This window comes from Spermophilus citellus, assembly GCF_964194105.1.
Source record: "Spermophilus citellus genome assembly, chromosome: 4".
Classification (NCBI taxonomy): Eukaryota; Metazoa; Chordata; class Mammalia; order Rodentia; family Sciuridae; genus Spermophilus; species Spermophilus citellus.
The window spans coordinates 3,625,898-3,647,869 of record NC_138185.1 but is presented as its reverse complement, the minus strand read 5'-3'; the positions used below and the strand labels follow the sequence as shown (position 1 = coordinate 3,647,869).

The following is a 21,972-nucleotide window of genomic DNA, read 5'->3' as shown; positions in this document are numbered from 1 at the left end:
GGTTGCAGAGTCTTGGATCCAGCTGTGTCCAAGGTGAGCCCTTTCCTGGACTTCCCAAGGGGAGAGCCTGTGCCTGCCCTTTCTGCTCCAGGCCAATGCACTTGACTTCAGCCCATTGGTGCCGGAGAGTTGCTTCCACTGGGTCAGCCTGGTGAACTCATCAGCTTGGGTACACCCTGAGCAGGGCTCCTGCTGTCCTTTCTTTTTGCCTGCAGCTGGACCTGTCCATGGGATTTCAGGACCTTGCTTCTCTGAACTGTGGCAGGCCCAAGGGCATCTGTACACTTCTTTACCAGGATGAGGTCCATGGGCTGTGCTGTCAGTCTTACAGGGCCTGCTCTGGTCTAAATCCACACTACCAAGGGCCCTTGTGGGCAGGCAGTGTACCCAAGGCCAGCCCTCCAAGGTCTTGCTGAGTCCTAGGGAGAGGCAGGGGCAGCCTTTGCAGGGCTGGGCCTGGCTGGCCTGTCACCCTCCCTTGGTCTAGAAGCTACATGGTCAGCAATCAGCACAGACCCTGGAGTCCAGTTACTGGGAGTGGACTTGACTTGTCCATGAACCAGCCGCCCAGCCTGGGGTAACCTCTGTGAGCTTTGGGTTCCTCATTTGTGAAACGGAGTAATTGAGATCGTGGTGGTGGACAGATCATGAGCACCATGCTCAGTGCCTGGCTTGGGGGGAGTGTTCCCTACCCTGCACTATTATGCATTTCCTTTCCCCTTCCATCCGGGTCCCAGGCCATGGCACTAGGAGACTAAAGTCTACAAGCCTCAGGCAGGACTGTGCACGTCTCTCCTGAGAGGGTGGACCTGGAAGGCTACGTAGACCTGTTGCATGAGGCAGATGGGTGACTGGTCATGAAGGCACTGTCCTTGGGACAGGCAGCAGAGCCATGAGCCTCATACTTGGCCCACCTTGGATTTGTGATTGTGACTATTTCTATCTGTTAACCTCTTCCCATCCAAGGCTGAGGGGAAAGGAAATGGCAGGGAAAGTATGACTGACAATTCCAGCCCTCCAAAGGGCTGCCTGCAGGCACAGCTGGAACCAGGTGTTGGGCAGGCAGTTCAGGGAACCACAGAATACCTCTCTCTGTAGACTCCCCCTGTTCTGTGTTGTCCTTCTGAGGAATGCGATGGCTCTGGGAAGTCTGGACCATCTCCTCCAGGCTGGGGAAGCCCAAGGGCTCCTCTCTCCAGTCCAGAAAATCCCCCAAGTATGCCTGCCTCTGTGAGCCAACTCTCTCCACCAGTCACAGTCCAGATGGACTATGCTGACTGGTTATACTGGTGAGGAGCCCACAGTGGGGTTGGGGAGGGGCCTTGGTTCCACCAGAGCAGGGAGGGGCTCCCCAATGCAAAACAGATGGGCTCTGAGCGACAGGAGAGGAAGCCTGTCCTCGAAATCCCAGCATGGCAGGGAGCAGGGCTCAGGTGTGGGCAAGTACTTGCACTTCACATCTGGGGCCTGGGAGAGGGAAAACCGAGTGACCACAGGTGGAGGAAGCAAGGAGGCGGAGGAAAGGCTGCAGAGATGAGCCCATGCTTAAGCCAGGTTTTGTGGGATGAGTAGGAGTTTGCAGAGCTTGCCATGCACTCGGCAGAGAGCAAGCACTTGTAAAAGCACTGTGACATGACAGCAACCAAGGCCGAAACCTGGACAGTGTCCCCTCCTAACTTCCTAGGGAAAGCTATTTCACTTTTCTGAGCCTCAGTTTGTGCCTTTAAGTAGGTGGGGATAGTAACAGTGTTTCCTCATGTGAGCTTCAGAGGAGAAATGGGAGGAAGGGGCGGGGCGACGGCTGTGATCGAGTTACTGCTCTCACTGGGCTTGAACTTGCCCATCTGTACACTGGGCAGAGAGTGCCCTCCTCAAGGGCCTCGGAGTCCCCATGAACCTGAGCCTGTGGCAGTGCCACCTAGCATTAGCTTCTAAAAGTTCAGCGATGCCAGGTGTACAGGGAGGGAGTCCAGCGGGGCACTCCGCAGAAGGGTGGGCCGCAGAGTCCTTTCCCCTTTGGTCACCGAGTTTCCACATCTGTAAACTGGACAGTATGATTGCACCTGCTCACTGCGTTGCTGGGGGATTGAGCAGAGGACCGCTGGGTCCCTCAGGAGACACAGCGGCCCACATGGCAAGCTCTTGGTGACAGGGAGAGCAGCAACATTGCTTTGGGCTCTGGGGGCCTGTGTTGGTTACCCTGAGCCCCTCAAGTTTACATTGCCTGGGCCTCTCCTGGTGACCTGGCTGCCTGGGTGCTGATGGGGCCAGGACCCGTCTCAGGCAGGGGATCTGCCTCTCAGGCAGGGCTGGGCTGAAAAACCCGAAGTCAGCAGAAGCTGCTGAGACCTCTGAAGATTCAGCCAGGGGGCTGGTGGTGCGAGGGTTGTGCTTTTGACACCAGCAGGGACTGGCGTGGAGCTCGGCACAGACTAGCCCAGGAGCGTTGTGGTGGTCACAAGGTGTCCCGATGTAACACTGAGTAGGCTGAATAGCTAGGCTTTGTCTTATGACAAGCGGTTAAAACGCAGGGATCTTTGAAGAAGCCAGAGTCCCCAGCACTGGGGAGTCTCCGGCTCGCCCAGTCTCAGGTCCTCGTCATCTCATTTCACTCTAAGTCCATTTTACACGCGAGAACGCTGAGGCTCACAAAGGTCAAGCGACGCGCCCAGCAGCTCCAACCTGGCAGCCTCCTTAGGATGCAATTAACCCAGCTCCCCACCTCCGGACGACCTGGCTGTCCCTTTCACGATTCTCGGGCATTCCAGGAAGGCCCCGGGAGCAGCCAGCTCTGAAGCCAGCTCTGAAGCCCCACTGCCGCTCGGGGCAGACCGCAGCTCTGGGCAGGGCCCGGGAAGGTCAAGGTCACGGCGGTGCCCCTCGGCGTCCCCGCCCGGCGGAGGCGGCCTCGCGCCGCGGCACCGCCCCCGGCCCGGGTCCCGCCCCGCCGGCACCTCCCCGCGGCCCCCAGCTCGGCGCTGCGTTGGCGGGTCCCGGCAGACGCAGCCCGGAGCCGCGCAGAGCGGCCCTTGGGCGGGATGCGCGGTCGAGTCGAGGGGCGCGCCCGCTGGCCGGCGCCGCTGCGCTCGCTGCTGCGTGCCTTCCGGGCTCCGGACGCCGCCGCCGCCCCAGGCCCGGTGCAAGGTAAGCGCGCCGTGGGAGAGGGCTCTGTCCGGCCGGGCGCGGGGCTGGGGTGACGCCTCCGGAGCCGCGCCCCTGCCCTTGGTCATTGCGGGTGGCCAGGATCCCCTCTCTGGCCCCAGCCACGGAGGTGGGCGCCTCCTATCTCGGGCTTTCCCCTGCAGCAAAGTCGCGCGCGAAGATGTCCCTTTAGGGAGAAGGACAGTGCCCACAGTGATCAGGAGTGCTGGCCCGTGGGGTCCGACAGTCCGGGGTCCGGGTCCTCCTCTGCTGGTCACACGACCCTGTGTGCATCCCACTTGGCCTTCTCGTGCCTCAGTTTCCACGTCTGTGAAGTGGGGAGGACCCAGTACTTGCATCTTGAGGACAGTACTTGGGCTCACCAGGTGGAGGGGCATACAGCGAGGGCCACTTGTGAGAGCTCAACTGGGGCCTCCACCTGGTGGTGCCAGCCCCTTGCCTCCTGCCGGGCAGACACCTGGCCCTGCAGCCAGTCCAGCCACAGTTGAAAGGATGAGATCTTCAGCCGCCCTGAGAAACCAGGAGAGTAACACCTGGGGGGAGAAGGGGCTTGTCTCCACGGAGAGCTATGCTGTATGTACTAGGAGGCCATTGGCACCGGGTCATCAGGTGTCCAGGGGACTGCACAAGTGGGTGAGGATACTCAGGCCAGAGCTTCCTGGCTGGCCCCTTCTATGCTTCTCCTGGGGTCCCCACCCCAGGCTGATAGGTTAGAACGTCCTGGAATCTTTTTAACCAGTGCCCCTGGGTAATTTGGAAAAAGGGCAGTAAGGTGACTGTTTTAGGTCTTCTTAGGGGTTCTTATCAGTGGCTTTCACCCCTCTGTGGGGGTCACTCCTGGCAAGGTAGTGTCCCCTGGCATCTAGGGGTAGCAGCCAGGGATGCTGCCTAAAACCCTGCAGTGCTCAGGTCAGCCACTGCCCCGCCCCCAAAGATATTTCTCTCCACAGGGTTAGTGCTGAGTTGGGAGATCCTGGGGTACATGGGCCACAGGACTGAGAAGGGAGTGACACTAGTTAGCTGGGTCAGCAGGTATCCTTTGAAAGCTGGGCTCCCTTTGGTGCCCAGGAGAAGATCTCCTGGGCCCGGCTTTGGGCACTTCTGTGCTGTGAGTGGGGGGGCCTGGAGCCAGGATGGTCGGTGGCCTTTCTGTTGCAGACTGCACCCTCTGGAATGCCAAGCACCTGTGAGCATCATCCTGGCCCTCTCAGTGGCTGAGCTCCAGGAGGAGCCAGGGACACTAGGGACACCCTCTAGTGCCCCTCTGGTGCCTGCACATAGTAGGTGCTCAGAAGGGTGGCTTCCTCCTCCTAAAGCACCCTGCCATTAGCAAAATTTGGGGGCTGGGTGCACAGTGGGTGCATTTTGGTTGAATTTGGCAGGTCTTTAGTTTGGCAGGTGGAATCTACCTGCATCTACCTGCCGTGTGCCAGGCCTCACCTGTTCCACATGCGCCTTTCAATACTGGGCATTTTAAAAATGGTTCTGTAGCCTTTGCCTAGGCTTTGAGAGAGGCAGGGCCCAGCCACCGTGACCCACTTTTGCCTGGGAGAAAGCAGAATATTTAGTCAGTGGGCCAGCAAATGATCACAGTCGCTGGAAATGCTGCAGGCGTTGACCTGGGAGCTGGGAAGCCAGAGAGCTGGGAGCAGCCCCTGCCTGCAGGGGTGTGTACTCCGGTGGGACAGAAGGAGACTGGACCTGGGAGGGAACCCAACCAAACGTTTCAGCACAGGACAATGTGGGGGAGAAGTCTGAACAGGCAGAAGGAGGGCCAGCGGCCTCAGGCCTGACCAGGGAGGAGGGAGCCCTGTGAGGACGGGGTCCCGTGGGAGAGGAAGCAGTGGAAAAGGCCCTGAGGTGGGAGTTACTGGTGGGACTGGAGAACAGCAGAGGATCTTGAGGCTGAAGTTCTGGGCAAGGGCAGGGAGGGGGCTGTCTGGGGCCCTGAGCCATGGTCCTGAGACTCAGCAATGCGCCCCTGGGGTTTTACTTGTGTGCTCCAGGGCCAGAGGCAGGCTTTAGACTGAGGGGGAAGCTCGCTGCATCTTTGGAGTGGCGGTAGGCTGTTGGGGGAAGGCTCTGCTGCTCGGAGGACAGGAGGGTGGCTTCAGAGTAGGGAAAAGTGGGAAGCCCTGGGACACCTCTGTGGCAGGGCTGGTCAGACCTGCTGCTGCCCCAAGTCCAGGGAGCCATGAAGCTCTGTGTCTGAGCACTGGTAATGGTGACACTAGAGGGTAGTCCTTAGCCTGGAGGCTGGGGGGATGGAGGTGGAGAGGTGGGGGGAGGACAGGCGCTCTGTGGTGACGCACTAGGGGGTGGACGGGCTGTGTCTGTGGGCAGGTGCACAGCTGCCCCTGGAGCTGGGGAAGGTGCTTGGTCTGGAGGCTCCAGTCTGGGGCACTGGGACAGAGGGTGCATGTGGGCTTCACTGTCATATCTCAGTGTTGAAGGGACCCACATCCAAATACCAAGTGTTGCTCTGCATCAAGAGGCCAGGGACCCAGGGGAGAGCCAGGCTGTGTGCCTAGGACTCTGGGCCCTCTGGTGGCTGGACGTTGACAAGGTCCCTTGACCTCTTCCCTTCTGGAACCAGGAGGATGTGCAGTCCCCACTGGGTCTCCGGCTGACTTGTTTTGTGTGGCTGCTTCCTGGAGCTTGCTTTGGGTGGTTGGCTCTCACCTTAAAGGGAAAATTTGCTGTTTTTGTGGCTAGCTCTGCTTTGATTGAGGAGCAAATTAACCACTGGTTCCTCTAGACTGGAAAGTCTGATTAGGAAGGGCTGACTCCTCCCAGGCTGTTTCTGCAGCAAATGAGTTCTTTAAAATTTTTTTGAAGGGAAAGACATGATTGATGATATCATGACATGCCCATGCTCTGGCTGATGCTCCTTAAAAGTGGCTTTAGGGACTGCAAACAGTGGCGGTTGAATTTTTTTTTTTTTTTTTAAAGAAAGAGAGAGAGAGAGAGAGAGAGAGAGAGAAGTTTTTTTAATATTTATTTTTTTTAGTATTCGGCGGACATAACATCTTGGTTTGTATGTGGTGCTGAGGATCGAACCCTGGCGCACGCATGCCAGGCGAGCGCTCTACTGGCGGTTGAAATTTAATGCCTGTTTCCCCAGGGCATTCCCCAGAGTGAGCCTGGACAAGGTTCCCTGGAGGCAGTAACTCTGAAGACCCACTTTGAGCCCGGAACCATCCAGTTCTTTTGAAAATTTAGTAGCAGCCAGTGGGACTTTTTTGGGGAGCAAGTGACTGCAATGGACTAGACCTGCTGAATCCTTCAATTCGGGGTCAACTCCAGAGCCTGTGCATCCCACTAGCATGTCCTTGCCTGTCCCTGGGTCATATCACTAGTCCTTGAACCCATCACCAAGGCCAGCGAGCAGGAAGTGCTGAATGGCTGAGGCTCAGCTCACTGGCCTCCCTAGGTCAGGGATGGAGCCTGTGTCCCCTCGACAGCCAGGCCTGAGCCTCCCAGCAGGGAACTGGGGATGTCAACAGAACCCAGCGGGTAGATGCCAAGCCCCAAACTCCATCAGGCTTCCAGGTGCACCTCCTTTGTGCCGGGTCCCACACCTGGGCACACCGGGCTCACACCTGGGCACACCGGGCCTGTAGACCTTGAGGCACTGTCGTCCTGCTGCTGCCATCTCCCTCCTGTGACCTGTTTGGAGACAGAGGCGGTTATGACATTAGTTCGGACAGCAGTGAAGGGCCTTGAGGAGTGTATCCAACTCAGGGTCCCCTGTTCTGGTTCTCTGCCCAGCTGCTCAGGGCACACCCAGGACAATTGGGCCTTTCCCTTCCCAGGGGTCCTGCAGGCCCACTTCCCTTCCCCGTCTCTTGCTCCTAATGCACATGTGTCCACTACCCGCTGCCTTTGGGACTACTGGCTGCTGATGACTAGTTGACCACTTGTTTTTATTTTAAGGGAAAGGAGGGAAACTTGTCCTTAGAACAGGCCTGGTCTAAAGCTGGCACACCCTAAGTATTTGTTGGATGAATGCAGAATGCAGAAAACACACACACACACACACACACACACACACACACACACACACCCCATCCATTCTCCAAGTGAGAAGCCTAAACATCCCAAGTGAGCATGCCAGGCTGGGATATGATGCTGGGCCTTGCCCCTCCTGTGTCTCCAGGCAGCTGCAGAGAGAGCAGGTCAGGTCAGCCCTTGCTATGGACTTTCCCACCCTGGACAAGTAGGTCCCTGTGGAGAGCACTCCATGTCGCCTCCTATAAGTTTCGGGAAGAGGCGGCACCACACAGCATGTCTTGTTCCGAATCCCGTTGTTCCACCCAGCAGTGTGTCTTGGAGCTTCATCTGGGTTAATAGATTCTGTCTAATTGCTTTAGAGGCTTTCTGGCCTCTGCTGCGATGGCCAGAGGTTGTCCCAGCCTCTCACTGGTATTGAGGGGAGCATCAGGGGAGGCAGAGAGACCCAGTGGGAGGGCGAGCTTGCTAGGGGTCCTGCTGGGGTCCTGCGCAGCCCTCTGCACTCAACATCTCCTGGTGCGCCCTCCCCTCCCAGCAGCTGTCCGCCCAGCTCTGGATCCTTCCGATCTGAAACTCGGCCAGTCCCAGGGGAGAAGGTGGGATTTCCTTGGTTGACTGAGCATTCCCAGCTTGCCTCAGAGGGTTTCTTATGTTAATTGGCTGTTAATTGGAGCTTTCTGGGAGTTGGCTGTTGCTTTATTCCACCCTGTTTTCCTGTGGGTTCTTAGTCTTCTAATTGGTTTGTAGGAGCCTCGTAACATGTTCTGGTCTAATCTGGTACTTTGCTTGACTTTTCACTTTGCCGGGTCTTTGAAGCTCCTGCTGCACACGTCTGCCCGGACCAGCGGGAGTCCTCTGTGGACCCCTCTGCTGCCCCCCATCTCCTCCCATCCGCTCAAAGACATGTTGGGACTCTTAGTGGGTTTCCTGAACAACATGGGCACCACCACCCTGCACCCTGCCACCCGGAGCCTGGCCCAGTGTTGACGCTGACGTCTGTGTCCAGCACTGCAGGGTGAATGGGGGCTGTGAGGTGCTGCTCCTGGGGCACCAACCAGAAGAGTGGGAATGGAACTTCCGTTCTGTCAGCCAGGGAGCTGGCCCTGCGAGCTGGCCCTGCAGCCAAACTAGCTGGACTGGCTGCTGGTGGTCGCCTCCTTTGCTGATGCCCCAAAGCTTGGTGAGTAGCCAGCCTGGGCACTCTCCTGTGTCCTTCAGGCCTTAGCCTTGGGTCACCTCCAGGAGAGGCCCCTGTTGACTGAGCTTGTCAGTGACACGTGGCCCCACAGCAAGCTGGCCTAGCTGCCACCGCTCTCACAGGATGCCCCTGATGGGTGGCCTGCACGCAGGTGCAGATTGCTCACATCCTGGAGGCTGGAGGTCTGAGGTCAGCTGCCTGCAGCCGGCAGGTGCAGATTGCTCACATCCTGGAGGCTGGAGGTCTGAGGTCAGCTGCCTGCAGCCGGCTGCCGCCTCTCGGCCTCTCTCACTGGCTTGCAGGAGGCTCCCTCTGTGCCCATCTTTCTCTGCTCCTGCTCCCTGGGGTCCCTTTCTGTGTGTCCAGATCTCTTCTTCCTTTGAAGACACTGGTCAGACTGGAGGAGGACCCATCCACAGGGCTCAGTGTAACCCAGTTGCTCTTTAGAGGTCCTATTTCAAATAAGGCCACAGTCCGAGTTCCAGGACTCCAGAGTCTGCATTTGGGGCAGTTCAGTGGCAGCTCACTGGGACTGAGGGTCGGCCCTGGATCCCCAGCAGGGGCGCTGCGGGAGTGCTTTGTGTTCTCAGCAGGAGAGGAGCAGGCCCACCTTGGAGTCCCTGTCCATCCTTCTGCTGTGCAGTTCACCTGTCCTGATAGTGGGGGACGGACACTCACCCGGCAGTGGGAAGGCACAGTCACATCATAGGAACACTTGAGACTGGTGGCTGCTTTGGGAAGATGCCTTCAGCCACTCAATCTGAAGGACCCCTCTCCCTTGTGGCCCTGGTCCTAGAACAGCCCTTCTATAGCTCCCCGCAGCCCGCCCCCCCACCCCCACGCAGCTGTACGAAAGTGCTCAGCCATAAGTCCCAGGACCCTGAACTGCGGACCATGGGGGGCTTCAGCCAGACGCTGGCTGCCTTCTGAAATCTGGCCACCAAAGGCCAGAGGGTGCCCACCTCACAGCCCCACAAAGCCTGGGTGCTGGGCCTCTAAGGAGCTTCCAGAGTCAAGGGCTCGCACCTGCTGCTGTGTTCAAGGCTTGTTGCAGGAGGAATCAAGTGGGCATGTCCCCAGCTCCACCCCACACATGTGCCTTTATATCCTGGGGCTGTGTCACAGCTGGGAGTACATGGCAGGCATCTGAGTCCCCGAGCCCAGGGTGGTCATGGGACCCACAACACAGTGGTTGTGACCCAACCTCTCCATGGAACAGACCCAGCATCAGCTCACTTTTGAGGGCATGGCGTGCAGCTCTATGCCTGGCACATAGTAGGTGCTCTGAAAATTCTGTGGACTGACCAAGAGCATGAGAGGCCAGGTTATGGGGGACAGAGGGACTGGGGGAGATCTCTTCTTCCTCTCCCCTGTGGAGAGACCCATCCTGCAGCTCAGAGGGGCTCTTCCTTCAGGTGGAGTCTGGCCTGATATAGAGCCTTGGGCTTGTCCCTAAAGGAGACCATTAGCAAAAGAATTTCCACATCCAGCAGCACCTTCTCTCTCAAACTGTAGGCAGTGTGGCTTGTGGGAGTCTCTGGTGGGAGCCGGCTTCTCTGTTTGGAGAGGCTTCTAGGTCTTCCTGAAAGTGCATTCGATTTTTGACCATCTTGAGTGACGTACACCATTTCCACAGGCGTGTCCAGGCTGCAGGGACCCTTTTCCACTCTCAGCTTATGCTGTGGGCCCATTACCACATCACCCGTGGCAGGCACTGTCCTCCCAGCCTCAGTGAAGTTCCCCTGCTGCTGGCTGCTCTAGGGGCACCAGGCTGCCTGGCCCCCACAGCACTGTTCTTGCAGTCGGGCCAGCCGCCTGCCGCCAGCGCCTGCGTAATGCACAGCACACGGCTGGACAAGGTTCCCCAGAGCACCGAGACTAAGATGAGGTTCTCTTCAGCAGTTGAGGTTCTGGTGTGAGTCCAGGACTGTGTTTCTCTGCTTACAAGTCCAAAGTGGCTGGTTTACGTGGACATTACCTGTCTCTGTGACTAAGTCTCTTTTTTCAGAACCCTAATGCCTATGAGTCAGATAATGAGGACATTTGAGGCTTGCTGCATATTTACATTTCTATTTTTATCTTAATGGCTTTGCTGTCTATGCTTTTTTAAAAATAATCCACATGAAATCATGATAAATTAGGTTCAATAATTGCGTGGCTAAACACTGAGATAATACAGAATTAGAGGAGACACCCCCCTCTCGTTTCCAGATGACAGTGATTTCCAACTTGGAGTCGTGTGGTCACAAGACAGTGACAGCCTCATCAGCCAGTGCCAGGTGAGGGACCAGCCCTGTCCCTGGCCCGTCTTGTTCACCTGCACATCTCTGTGGCAGATGGCTTTTTGGTGGCCTGACTCCATTAGACAGATGCTGAAGACTGAGGGCTGCGGGGATCCAGGAGCCTGCCCGCAGGCTCTGGAGTCAGAGCCACTTTGCTTCACTGTTCGTAAGTCATAGTCTGTCCTCTCTGCCCCGTGGTCCTGGAGAGTGCTTGACAGCAGGCTAATGCTGGGTCTTAGTGCCTGATTCAGGGGGTCTTGAAAGAGGCCCTAATTCTACCTGTGCCTCTGAGGGCCTGCCTCGGAGACGTGCAGGCTGGTGGCAGAGGAAAGCCCTGCCCTCCAGGTGGGAGGCGGTGCCTGCAGCAGGCAGGGTGTGTCCCACTGTCCTGCCTTGCAGGTGGGCTGCCCGGGGTCCTCTCCACCCACCTCCATCCACAGTATGCCCGTTGCTCAGATCTGGGTGGATGGCCGGCAGGAGTCCTGCCGCTTCCAAGGACCATCTCGTGGGGCTAAGGGCAGAGGGTTGCACAAAAGTGGGAGGAGGATGCTTGGGGTTGGGTCGGAGTGTGCTGCCCCCAGCTTGGTCCCTGGGTCCCCGCGCAGCCTTGCACATGCCACCCCCTCTGAGCCTCGCTTTTCCTTACCTGCAGGAGGCTTCAGCAGGAAGATGAGCACGTAACTTTCTGTTGCTGCCAAAATGAGCAGCCACCTGGCTGCCCGGAACAGGAGCCACTGACCTCACCCTCTGCGTGGGCGGAGGCCAGGTGGGCTCAGCAGGTTCCCTGTGGGCCTCGGCTGAGGTCCCAGTCTCCACCGATCTGCTCCTTACTAGACTTGCCTCCTGCTCCTTCAGGAGGCAGCACCGAGGTCCAGGTCCGGTTCCTGCTGTCGGTGGCTGGGTCCCTCTCAGTTCCAGTGGCAGCCGCTGTGTCCTCACCCCTGGAATCTCTTCCCTCCCTCCGCTCCTCCGCTCCTCTGCTCCTCCCTCCCCTCTGCTTTCTCGGGGCTCCTGTGATTACACGGAGCCCACGGATCATCCGGGATAATCTCCCTGTCTTCTATTCAGCTGATTATAACCCTGGGTCTATCTGCAAAGACCCTCATAGCCGTGCCTAGATTAGTGTTGATCAGGAAACCCACCGTGGGAATCCTGGCCGGGGGCTGTAGGAGTTCACGCTGCCTCTGCCCTCCACACTGTGGGCAAATGGATTAGGCCATGGAATCCTGCTCCCAGGATCTTTACGCCAAGACAAGCAACCTCTAAGGTAGGAGCACCTGAGCCAGCAGGTAGGCATGGGTACCCCATTCAGAGGACCCCCTTATTACAGAATTAGCTGCAGGGTGCCTTGGCAAGAAGAGTTGGCTGAATATCATCAAACCCATCTTTGTCCTGGACACTGTCACCACCTGGCCAAATTGCCCTGGTTCTCCCCTCTCTGTCCTTCCCCAGCCTCTGGCCACCTCTTTGCTACCCTCCAGCCCTAGTAACCTTGGAGAAGAAGGGAGACAAGCATGCTTTCCTGGTCGGAGACACCACTGGGTTTCCTGTTACCCCCAGATGAAACCCTCACTCCCCAGGTGAGGTTTGCAAGGCCCTTCAAGCTCTGGGGGTGACCCCCGCTCACACCTGCCCAGCGTTGCCCTCCCAGGCTGCTCTCACTGCCTCCATGCTCACGGAGGGCTTTGGCTCATGCTGTTTTGGGGAATCTTCTAGTGCTCCACATGGGGCTCACAGCACCACCTCTGTGCGCACTCATCACAGACACAGGGATGGTGACGGAGACTCAACCTGAAACAGCACAGGATCAGGCCCAGCCCCCCAAGCTCTTCAGGCCCCTTGCTTCCTGGACTGAAGGAGCTGCTTCACTTGGTTGGGCATTTTGGGATCCGATGGGGGCATAGCCCACCCCACTCTTAGTTCCACACCTGTGGTTCCTCCTAACAGCACCCCAGGGTCCTTTCCCCTAGAATCTGCAGGTCCCCTGGTACTCCAGTAGGCACCGACTCTCAGGTCACCCCAAGTAGCAACTGGAAAGAACCCAGAGGGTGGGCAACCCAAGGCTGCATCGAGGAATGCCAGGGTGGCAGCTGTTGCACCCCAGGTCATGGCACTGAGCTGGCTGCTGCTGCTACCTGCAGAGTGAATATCCCTCCCCCTTTCCTCTGGAAAGCCCTCGCACTGTGGAAAGGTACCAGCACAGAGGCTGGTGACGGCGCCGGAATTTAATTGCTGAACAATTGCTCTCTAAATGCAAAGCCCCGGCAGGCCCTTGCGTTGGTAGGCAGACCCCTGCCTGCGTTGGGGTGCACAGGAGTTTCAGTGAAGGGCAGAGGGGCTGGAGAGCAGGGCTCTGTGAACACACAGAGGATCCCCATTTGTGGTGGGTACAAATCGATTCCTGGAATTATCATCTTTATGGCTACAGAACTTATGATCTATTTTTAAAGTATCACCGATATTCCTAGCGCTATGGATTTTCTGTAATTTATAGATCCACTTGAGGCTGTGTTTGAACTGTGACTCTGGGAAGCGGCTTGCCATTTCTGTGATGGAGGATGGTGACATAAATCCGGGCTATGTATGGTGAGACTCAGCCCAGAGTCTCCTAAGTGTATAAATCCAGGAAACATTGAAATGCACACATCTCATTCGAGGAAGGAGGAAGTGTTTGGGTCACAAAGGCCATTATTTGGGGCTGGGGATGTGGCTCAAGCGGTAGCGCGCTCGCCTCGCATGCGTGCGGCCCGGGTTCGATCCTCAGCACCACATACCAACAAAGATGTTGTGTCCGCCGAGAACTAAAAAATAAATATTAAAAATTCTCTCTCTCACTCTCTCTTTAAAAAAAAAAAAAACAAAGGCCATTATTTTAATGTGATTATTCTCTTTTAAAAGTCACCTGTTGTAATGCACACAGCGTGTGTTTTACCCTGTGGCTCGGGATCCCGTGAGGCCTTCCTGCTCAACCTGCCCATCCTTTCTGAAGGGCCAGTCACTCCTGCAGGTGGACTGCAGAGGCCCTCACTCTCCCGGCACCTTCCGTTAGGTCCTTCACCAAGTCCTCCTTGTCATCTTGCTAGAGTGTGGCTCCGCCTTGGCCTCCGTGGTCTCTGAGTGCCTGAGCCAACCTTCTGCCTCCCGGGGAATCTGCTGGGGCTGTTTGGGTACAAATGAGGAAGCCAGGCCACAGGAGGGCAGCCTAGGACCCCAGTTCCTTGTCACAGGAGCCAGGGTGGTCGCTGTCCTCAGGGACCCATGACAGCACTGTGGGGTGATGTTTGAACTCCCGGAGAAGGGCGCAGGCAAGACAGCCTCTCTCTGTTCCTCCCAGCTGTGGCCTGTTGTGAGCGCACATACCACAGTTCATTCACCCTCGTGCCTGTGCCTGCTCACATTCTTTGGTTGGAAATTTCAAAGAAGGGTTGTCTGCCTGATTGTGATTGATTTGAGGGGCTGTTCTGCTGTGTGATGCCTCCGGACTTTTCCTACCCAGGGTGTCTGCTGGGCAGATTCCCCCAGATCTCCAAGGCCTGTCGCAAAGCAGGTGCTCAGTGAATGCTGGTGCCGTGAAGGCCCGGGCCCCTTTCCAGCCTGGCCATGCCTCTACCCACTCCCTGTGAGTCCACATGGTGCTGGACACGCTCACTTCTTCCCCCTGCAGTGTAGGTGGCAGGTCAAGGCATGGGGTAGAGCCGGTGTTGGGTGTCTTGGATGGCTGTTTTGAGTTGGGTTGGTGGTGGGGATTTCAGTGAGGTGGGAGGCACCAAGCGTGGGCTGGCTCCGAGGGCTGTGGGAGTCCTCCTCTGTCCTGTGGCACACCTGTCAGATGGGGCACCTTGACCAGGGCATGTTAATGCAGTGCAGGTCTGAGCCCAGGAGGGTGGGTGGCCCCAGCAAGGACTTAGGTGCTTTGCGTCTCATTTTCTTCCTTTGCCCAATGGGAGCGTCAGAGTCTGTCTCTCAGGTCTGTTGTAGCTCTAGCCATGTGAGTGATCACAGAGTTCTGGGGACCCTGTCTCACAGAGGGAGCTGAGAAGGGAGTGGGTGAGAGCCCTGCTCTCAGGCAAGATTGATGCAGGGCTCCTTGCTCTGCTGCTGGCCTTGCGTCCCCCTTCGTGCCCCTGCAGGGTGGGAGGATGGCCGCTGCCCCACGCCCAGAGACATTCAAGTCAGGAAGCAGGAGCTCAGCCAGGGCCGCAAAGGCCCACGTTCCTGCGTGCTTTACGGGGGGCTCTCTTCATTTACCCCCATCTTTCCAGGGTTCCCTGTAGTCTGTCCCCCTGCTTCCATCCTGGCACCCCTGCAAGGGAGAGTCTGGGAGGGAGGGGGTCGCTGGAATATTTAAGGTTTCATGGAGCCGTGCACAGGAGCCCGCTGGCTGTTTTCCCTCTTCCCTGGGGTCTCCTGCCCTCGCCCTGCCTCTCGGCTTGTGTTCTCCGGTCCTCCTGGCTCTGTGTGGAGTGCACCTGTGCTGGTCACAGGAGTGTGAGCTGGGCAGAGGTGGGGCCCTCCCCCTTGGCACACTAGGTTTAGGGGGGACTATGGCTGGCTGAAGGCCCCCCTATTGTAAGATCCAGACCCAACCTTGCACGTGGGTCTTCAACTTCTGCTTGGAAAGGACTTTGTAGACAGCCTGAGAATGAACTGGACTGTAGGGAGGGCTGGGCACAGTTCTAGGAAGCTGTGGGTTGCCCACTGCATTAACACTCTGGCAGCTGATGCCTTTCCCCGGGGACCATCAATGGTGAAATGGAGGATTTTGTTTTACAAGAGCAGTGTTTTATTTGAAGTTATAGTTGTCATTGCACTGAACTCCTCCTGAGTCATCCAATGGCTGGGCCCTGTGTGGAGACCCCCATCAAAGATGGAGTCCTGAGGTGAAGGAAGCCAAGTTCAAGGCTAAGTTCACTTCTCCAAGAAGTGCAAGGATGGCTCCCGCCTTGGCTGCTTTGGTGCAGTTCCTCTGATGGCCACAAGAGGGTGCAGCCGCCCTCGTGTTAACCTTGTCCTCTGAGGAGTGGTTTGTCTTCTTTTCTTTGGTCCTTGAATTCCCACGCTGGTGTTTTGCCCTTTTGTCCCACTTTGGTTGGTTCCCGAGAGTTTAGACCGCAGCTTGAGCAGTTCCTGTAAAGTATCTGAAGTTTGCTGGTTTCACTGTGTTCATGTTAATGTGAAGGAGAAGCGCTGTGGACTAAGGAGTGGTGGGGTGACCGCTCAGTCCTTCCCAACCCCCGGGGCTTGCGCTTGAGGCTGGGCATGCCCCTGGGCACACCACACGCAGGCACACACTTACCCAGCCGACAGAGCTCTATGTCCTGGGCGCTGACCAGTGCTGGGAACATTTTTGGGTGAACAGACCCGACAGAGACCCCTGTGGAGCTGACATCGCAGCAGCCCAGGTCTTGGGATGGGGGCTTCAGGGACACCAGGGCCCTAGGAGAGAAGAGCCAGTAGGCACTAAGAGCAGCGAAGTGGGGGCAGCCGTCCAGTGCTGCTACAGCAGTCCGTGCCAGAGGCTGAGGACAGCCCACCGCCCGCTGCCTGCACGCTGGCCATGCTTGTCAAGACTGTGGAGGGCACACAGCAGTCCTGGGGGGGGGGGTCCTGACGAGAGCCACTGCCACGGTGTCCAGCACTGGACACGACCCCAAGTGGTCTCATGGAGCAGCCCAGCAGAGTGACTGTGCTCCACAGACGGGGAGACAGAGGCCCAGAGAGGGCTCACCCAGCCTGTGGGCAGTGGGGGCAGGTCATCCTGCCCCAGGGCTTGTGCCCCTTCCCACCCCAAATGCTCCTCCTCTCCTCTGCCCCCTTTCCCTCCTGCCCACCCAGGAAATGGCATCTCACTTGACCCGTTGTCAATATGAGACTTGGGGGCTACTTGGACACTGCCCCCCATATCTGGTTAATCATTGTAACATCAGCCTCCCCCCAAAACCTGGGAGTCATCTGCGGCTCCTCCCTTTCATCCCAGCCCAAAAGTCACAGCCTGCAGGGACCCTGGAGCCAGCCTGCACTCGGTGTCTGCCTCCCCCAGCGGGGGCCCAGGCCACTCCCCCTCCTGCCTGCCAGGCGCCCGGCCTCTGAGCTACCTCTCTGCTTCCGGTCAGCACTGGTTTCTTCCCTAACAGCAGCCAGGGGGTCCTTTGCAGACCCACCTCTGCCTCCAGTGGCTTTCCACCATCCTTGGAAGGAAACCAGGCTCCCTGGTGAGGAGATGCCCTGTTCACTGTGCTCTTCCTGCACAAAGTAGATGCTCAGGAAACGCTGATGGGTGGTTGTGCCTCTTCATCTGTACTTCCTGTGACAATAAGGCCATCACAGGGGGCTGAGCGGGATGGCCCTCCTGCAGTCTTTCCTCACCACTCCTCACGTGGTCGCGTGGGTATGCCTATATGTGCAGGTGGCAGTGCTGTGACAGCCCAGTGTCCCCTTCACCATGACACCCTTTCTGGCTGCCCCAGGGCAGAGGACAGTCCTTTCAGTACTTTGTGTTTCTGAGAGGCAAAGGGACCATTGGACTGATGTCCCCCAGTTCTTAGTGGTTCCTTCAGATGACAGTGTTGGGGTCATCATGGCTGCCCTGGGTTGGGGGGAGGCTCTGGGTTTTCTGATCTAGGACCTGCAGGGTGGCCCCCTCAGTGAGCTTCTGTCTGTCTCCAGGTGATCATGCTCAGCAGGTGAGGGGTGGCACCTGCTATTCTCAGATCCAGAGCTCAGCCTGGGCCCCTTTGTGCAATTAAAAAAAATAAATAAAATAAAAAAGGCAGCATGACTGAGGGAACTTATGTACCATAAAGCTCATCCATTCAAAGTATAAAATTCAATGGCTTCAGTGTATTTTCAGAGCTGTGAAACCACTACCATCATCTAATTTTAGAACATTTTAAACATTTCTAGCACCTACCTCAAAAAAAGACCTATACCATTGGCCGTTGCCCCCGCCCCCCAACCTGGGCATCTGCCCAATCTACTTTCTGGTTCTGTGGACTTTTCGTAAAGTGGAGCCACAGGTCATGTGGCTGTTTGTGCCTGCTCCTTTCCCTAGCATGGAGTTTCCAAGGTCCAGCTGCGGGGCAGCAGATGTGGATAAGTGGAGCACGCGATACTTACCCATCCGTCAGTTGGGACATTTTGGGGACTCTGGGGCCATCCTGAAGCCTTGTTGGCTCCTGTAGGGCTGCTGAGTGGCTTCCAGAGCTACCTGCCCTCACCAGGGATCTGTTGAGGGGATAGTCGGGACCGTCACAAGGATGGCTCCTCAGGCTGGAGACTCCTCTGGCCAGGTCCTTCCACACCCCCAGGGGCTCAGTCACGAGGGCGGGCTGGAAAGCAGCTCCCTGCTGGCAGTTTACCCAAGGCCTTCGACCGTCTTCTGTCCAGCATGGGGGGTGGGCTGCTAAATGTTTCAAAAATTCAGAACTATTTTTATTATAGAACATCTTGAAGGCAAAGAATAATATAATGAACAGCTCCATCCCTACCCAGTTTTAACAAACCACAATATTTTGCTAAAATATATTTTTAAAGCAATAATAAGTAGCCATGCCTCTGTCTTCTGCTTCCCATGCCCCCTTGGCTCCAGGATGCTGATGCTAAGCCTGGTCCTTGGGTTTGCTCTGACCCCTCAGCTGTATGCGGGCGGGTGCAGTGGTGAAGGCCTCTGGGGTGCAGACCCTGTCAAGGGACTGGAAATTATCTTTGTGACACACAGACAAGGCACCAGGTGACACTGACGTCCATAGTCCATTCTTCTGCTCTTCATCTTTCTGGTAGCAGGGAGGAGGACCCCTCCCTCTGGTGGCTGCCTGTCTGAACTCAGACTTACCTGTGCACCTTTTCCACACAGCAGGAGCCAGCCCATGGCACAGTAGACCTGGTTGGGGGCAGTTATCCATGGAGTCCTGCCCACCAGCCTCCGCCCTGCTGGGTTTCCATGCAGATTCTGTGGAAGGGACTGAATTGACCCAGGCATCACTCACTCAGACTGGGAGATGCCAATAGTGTGGTTCGGGTGGGGACTCAGAGGACTTGCTCATGGACAACCTAGATCAGGAACACGGGCTGGCTCTGGCCCTCCACCTTCTGGCTGTGACCTGCACTCACTTCTCATCTCTAAAGCGGAGACCAGGGCAGCTCTCACATCCCAGCAGTTGTGAGGAGGGAATCACAGCCTGGTATAAAGCACTCAGCCCAGGGTGGCACACGTTCGTCACTACAGAGCCGGCTCATTTGTATGTGGATAAAAAATATCCAGGTCCTGTGGAATTCGACTTCCTCTTTGTTTCATAGTATTAATTTCCAACTGCAATTTAATGTGTCTTTGGCATCTACTGGCTTATTGGTGACCATCCTCAGCCTCCCCTCCCTCCTTCCTGGAAGACTCAGGGGTGGTGAGATTTCTGTGTTTGCTTACACAGGTCCCTGAGCTTGGTGTGGTGCCTGGCACATACTAGACTCTGAATATTTTGAATGAATGAACAAGTGAATGGACCCTTTCTCTGCTGACATGGCCACTCCTGAGAGCCCCGGGCTGGCTGTGGAGTGAGTGTCCACTCTACTTCACCGTCTCTTCCTTCCTCCCTGGGCACCTAACTGGGTGTTGTTCAGCATGCCAGGGTGTTCACCTTGCACCCCAGACCCTTATAACAGCAGCCTCCTGAGGTTCCAGTCCCGGCTCTGCAGGTGACAGTTGAGGATCTCAGGCAAATTCCCTGATCCTCAGTCCCACTGCCTGCCCCATGGGGTTGTGTGCAGGGCTGAAATGGGAGCTCTCTCCCCCAGCATCTCCTGGTGTCTACTGAAATGCCCTCTCCTCTGGGCATCTCCTGGTCCAGGCTAGGTGACACAGTGCTGTGCCTGCCCACCCCCTCCACTCCTTGATTGGGCTTTCTTTTCTCCACTGCTCTTGGTTGTTGTCATTGTCACTTGGGACCAGGAGTTACCTGTGCTCACCCCACAACGTAATCTAGAACTGTGAGAAGGGCTCATTAGCACCTTGAAAGGCACCTCGGTGAGAGCAGCAGCCCTAGAGTATCACCTTCCTTGCTGGGTCCCCTCAGCTTCATTAAGGGTGTCTGGGGGAAGCTCCCTGCACCCCTCCTGCTGCACCTTTCCTAAGGGGTGGGGGCCAAGGGGAGGGCAGACGGGCAGAAAGGGTGTCCTGCAGGCCAGGCCATGTGGGGGGGGGGAGGATAAAGTCTGGGAGTGCTCTTCTCCCACGGTGGAGGGGTGCCGTGGGACCCACTGGCCTTCACATCCCCAGAGTGGAAAGCAGAGCAGCCAGCTGCCACTGCTCTGCAGCTGGGCCTCCAAGGTAGGCACCGCCCCCAGGGTCTCCTCCCTTCCTGCCGGTGGGGGGCGGGGGAGGAAGGGACAGGGAAGGGCGCTTTCTTGTTTCCAGAGCAGGCTGGCATGGGTGGGCGGCTCTTACCCGGGATCCAGCTCCCACTTTCCCCTGGCAGCGCGCAGTTCAAGTATTTGAGACCCCTCCCCATCACCACGCTCATTCTCACTCCCAGCTCCCGTGACGTCATGCTCCTCGCGCGGCATGATGGGAGAATCCTAATGTTTTCCAACAGATGCTCCAAGAACAGCTTTCAGATTAAAGCAATTGCACGAGCAAAGATTCTCCCTTTTCCTTTTTTTCGGGGGGGTGGGGGGTGGGGTGGGGGAGGGAGCACCCCCAGACATTCCTGGACATCACCCCCTGCCCCAAGCACGCAATAAACACTGACAAGAAAAAGTTTTTATTTCCTGGTTCAACTTTTATTTTCCTGGAATATAGACCGAAGAATGGGAATAAACACGAATAAATAACAAAGCAAGCGAGGCCGCGCACGCCGGGATGCGCCTGGCTGCAGCCGGCGGGGCTATTGTCTCCCCGCCCTGAAGCCAGCCCTGGCGTCCTCCTCCCGGTCCTTCCCTTCCCCAGTCCCTTTTTCTTTTCCTTTTTAAAAAGACGCCCCCTCCAGCCCCCTCGCCGGTGACCTTGGCCGCCTCGGATGCTCTGATTCCGCGCGGCTCCCTCCAACTTGCCCCCGCGCTGCCGGGCCCATGGCTGCATCCGAGGACGGGAGCGGCTGCCTCGTGTCGCGGGGCCGCTCGCAGAGTGACCCCACCGTCCTCACCGACTCCTCGGCCACCTCCTCTGCGGACGCCGGGGAGAACCCAGGTAACGGGTGGGGCGGGGGCGGCCGGGCGGGGTCGGGAAGGCATCACGCCGGTGGCGCCAGGTCCGCGTCCCCGCGCGGCTCGGTGTCCCTACCAGCATTGGCGAGCCGCGGCAGGAACCCGGCGCTCGGCCGCGGTTCCATCCCCTGTAAGGCAGGGCTGGGTCGCTGCGGAGCCCTTTGTCCGGAAAGGAGCCGCTTTCCGGGCTAGAGCCGGGCGCCCCGCAGGTGCCTTCCTCTCTGGCGGCTGGGCTTTGCGATCCCCTCGGAGGGGGCTTCCCTTCCTCAGGTGCCCACCGCCTGGGGAAGAGAGACCGTGGCCGCCTCCGCCCAGTGCTGTCTCTGAGCTCTGCCCTCCCTCTCCCGCCCAGCTCCTGGGGCCCAGCTTGGGGACCCCCGGGCAGGGCAGAGCTCTGCTCCTGGGGCCTCTGCGCTCGGGGTTTCCGTGGGCACCTGACTCCGGCGGGGCCTGCCGCACCTGGGCGCGCCCGCCTCACTGGACAGGTGTGCTGGGCAGAGCTGCCGGCAGGGAGCTGAGGGCGTGCGCCTGGACAGAGCCGGGTTTCATTACTCTGTGGACTCGCCCACTCCTCCACCCCTCGACAGAGTCGATGGTTCAGGTGATAAACCGGTCACAAAGGCGTCTATATGGCTTGATTGATTACTTTCCAGGGAGAAAGAAAGGCTTAATGAAGCAGGAGGGGGGTGGGCTGTGAGCTCCCTGTCACCATGGAGACGCAGGAAGCAAAGTGATCATTAAAACCTTCCTCCACCAGAAGGCAATTTTCACTTCTCCCGGAGAAGTCTGAGCTTCTGAAATGTATCGTTCAAAAAAAGAATCAAAGCTGGTGTTTTGGTGTCAAGCTGCAGGGACTCAATTTTCTGTCTTGGAGGAGAGTGATCCCTTCATAGATTGTTTGGTGACAACTTGCCTTTACCTTCCTTTGAAGACTTATTCTCTCTAAATGCAATGACCCCAAAGGATGGTGTTAAATGGTGGGCATCAAAGTAAAGATAATCCCCCAGGCCAGTGAAGGCTGGCTTTGTGGGGAGGGATTCCTGCACTCCCTGGAACACATCAGAGCTGTAGGAACTGCACAGAGAGACCCATTTAAGGCAGCTCTGTGGGTACCAGGGCCCT

At 57.3% G+C, this 21,972-nt stretch overlaps 1 protein-coding gene across 2 annotated transcripts in view; it reads left to right on the top strand.

Annotated features, from left to right (window-relative positions):
• The first annotated feature begins 3,000 nt into the window (after positions 1-3,000).
• PHACTR3 (phosphatase and actin regulator 3) overlaps positions 3,001-21,972 on the top strand; it is a 185,321-nt gene continuing 166,349 nt past the window's right edge. For both annotated transcript variants that reach the window (XM_081293307.1, XM_081293306.1), the window contains exon 1: positions 3,001-3,144. In XM_081293307.1, coding sequence (XP_081149433.1) covers positions 3,039-3,144 — 106 coding nt within the window. In that variant the 5' untranslated portion in view covers positions 3,001-3,038. The remainder of the gene's footprint in view (positions 3,145-21,972) is intronic.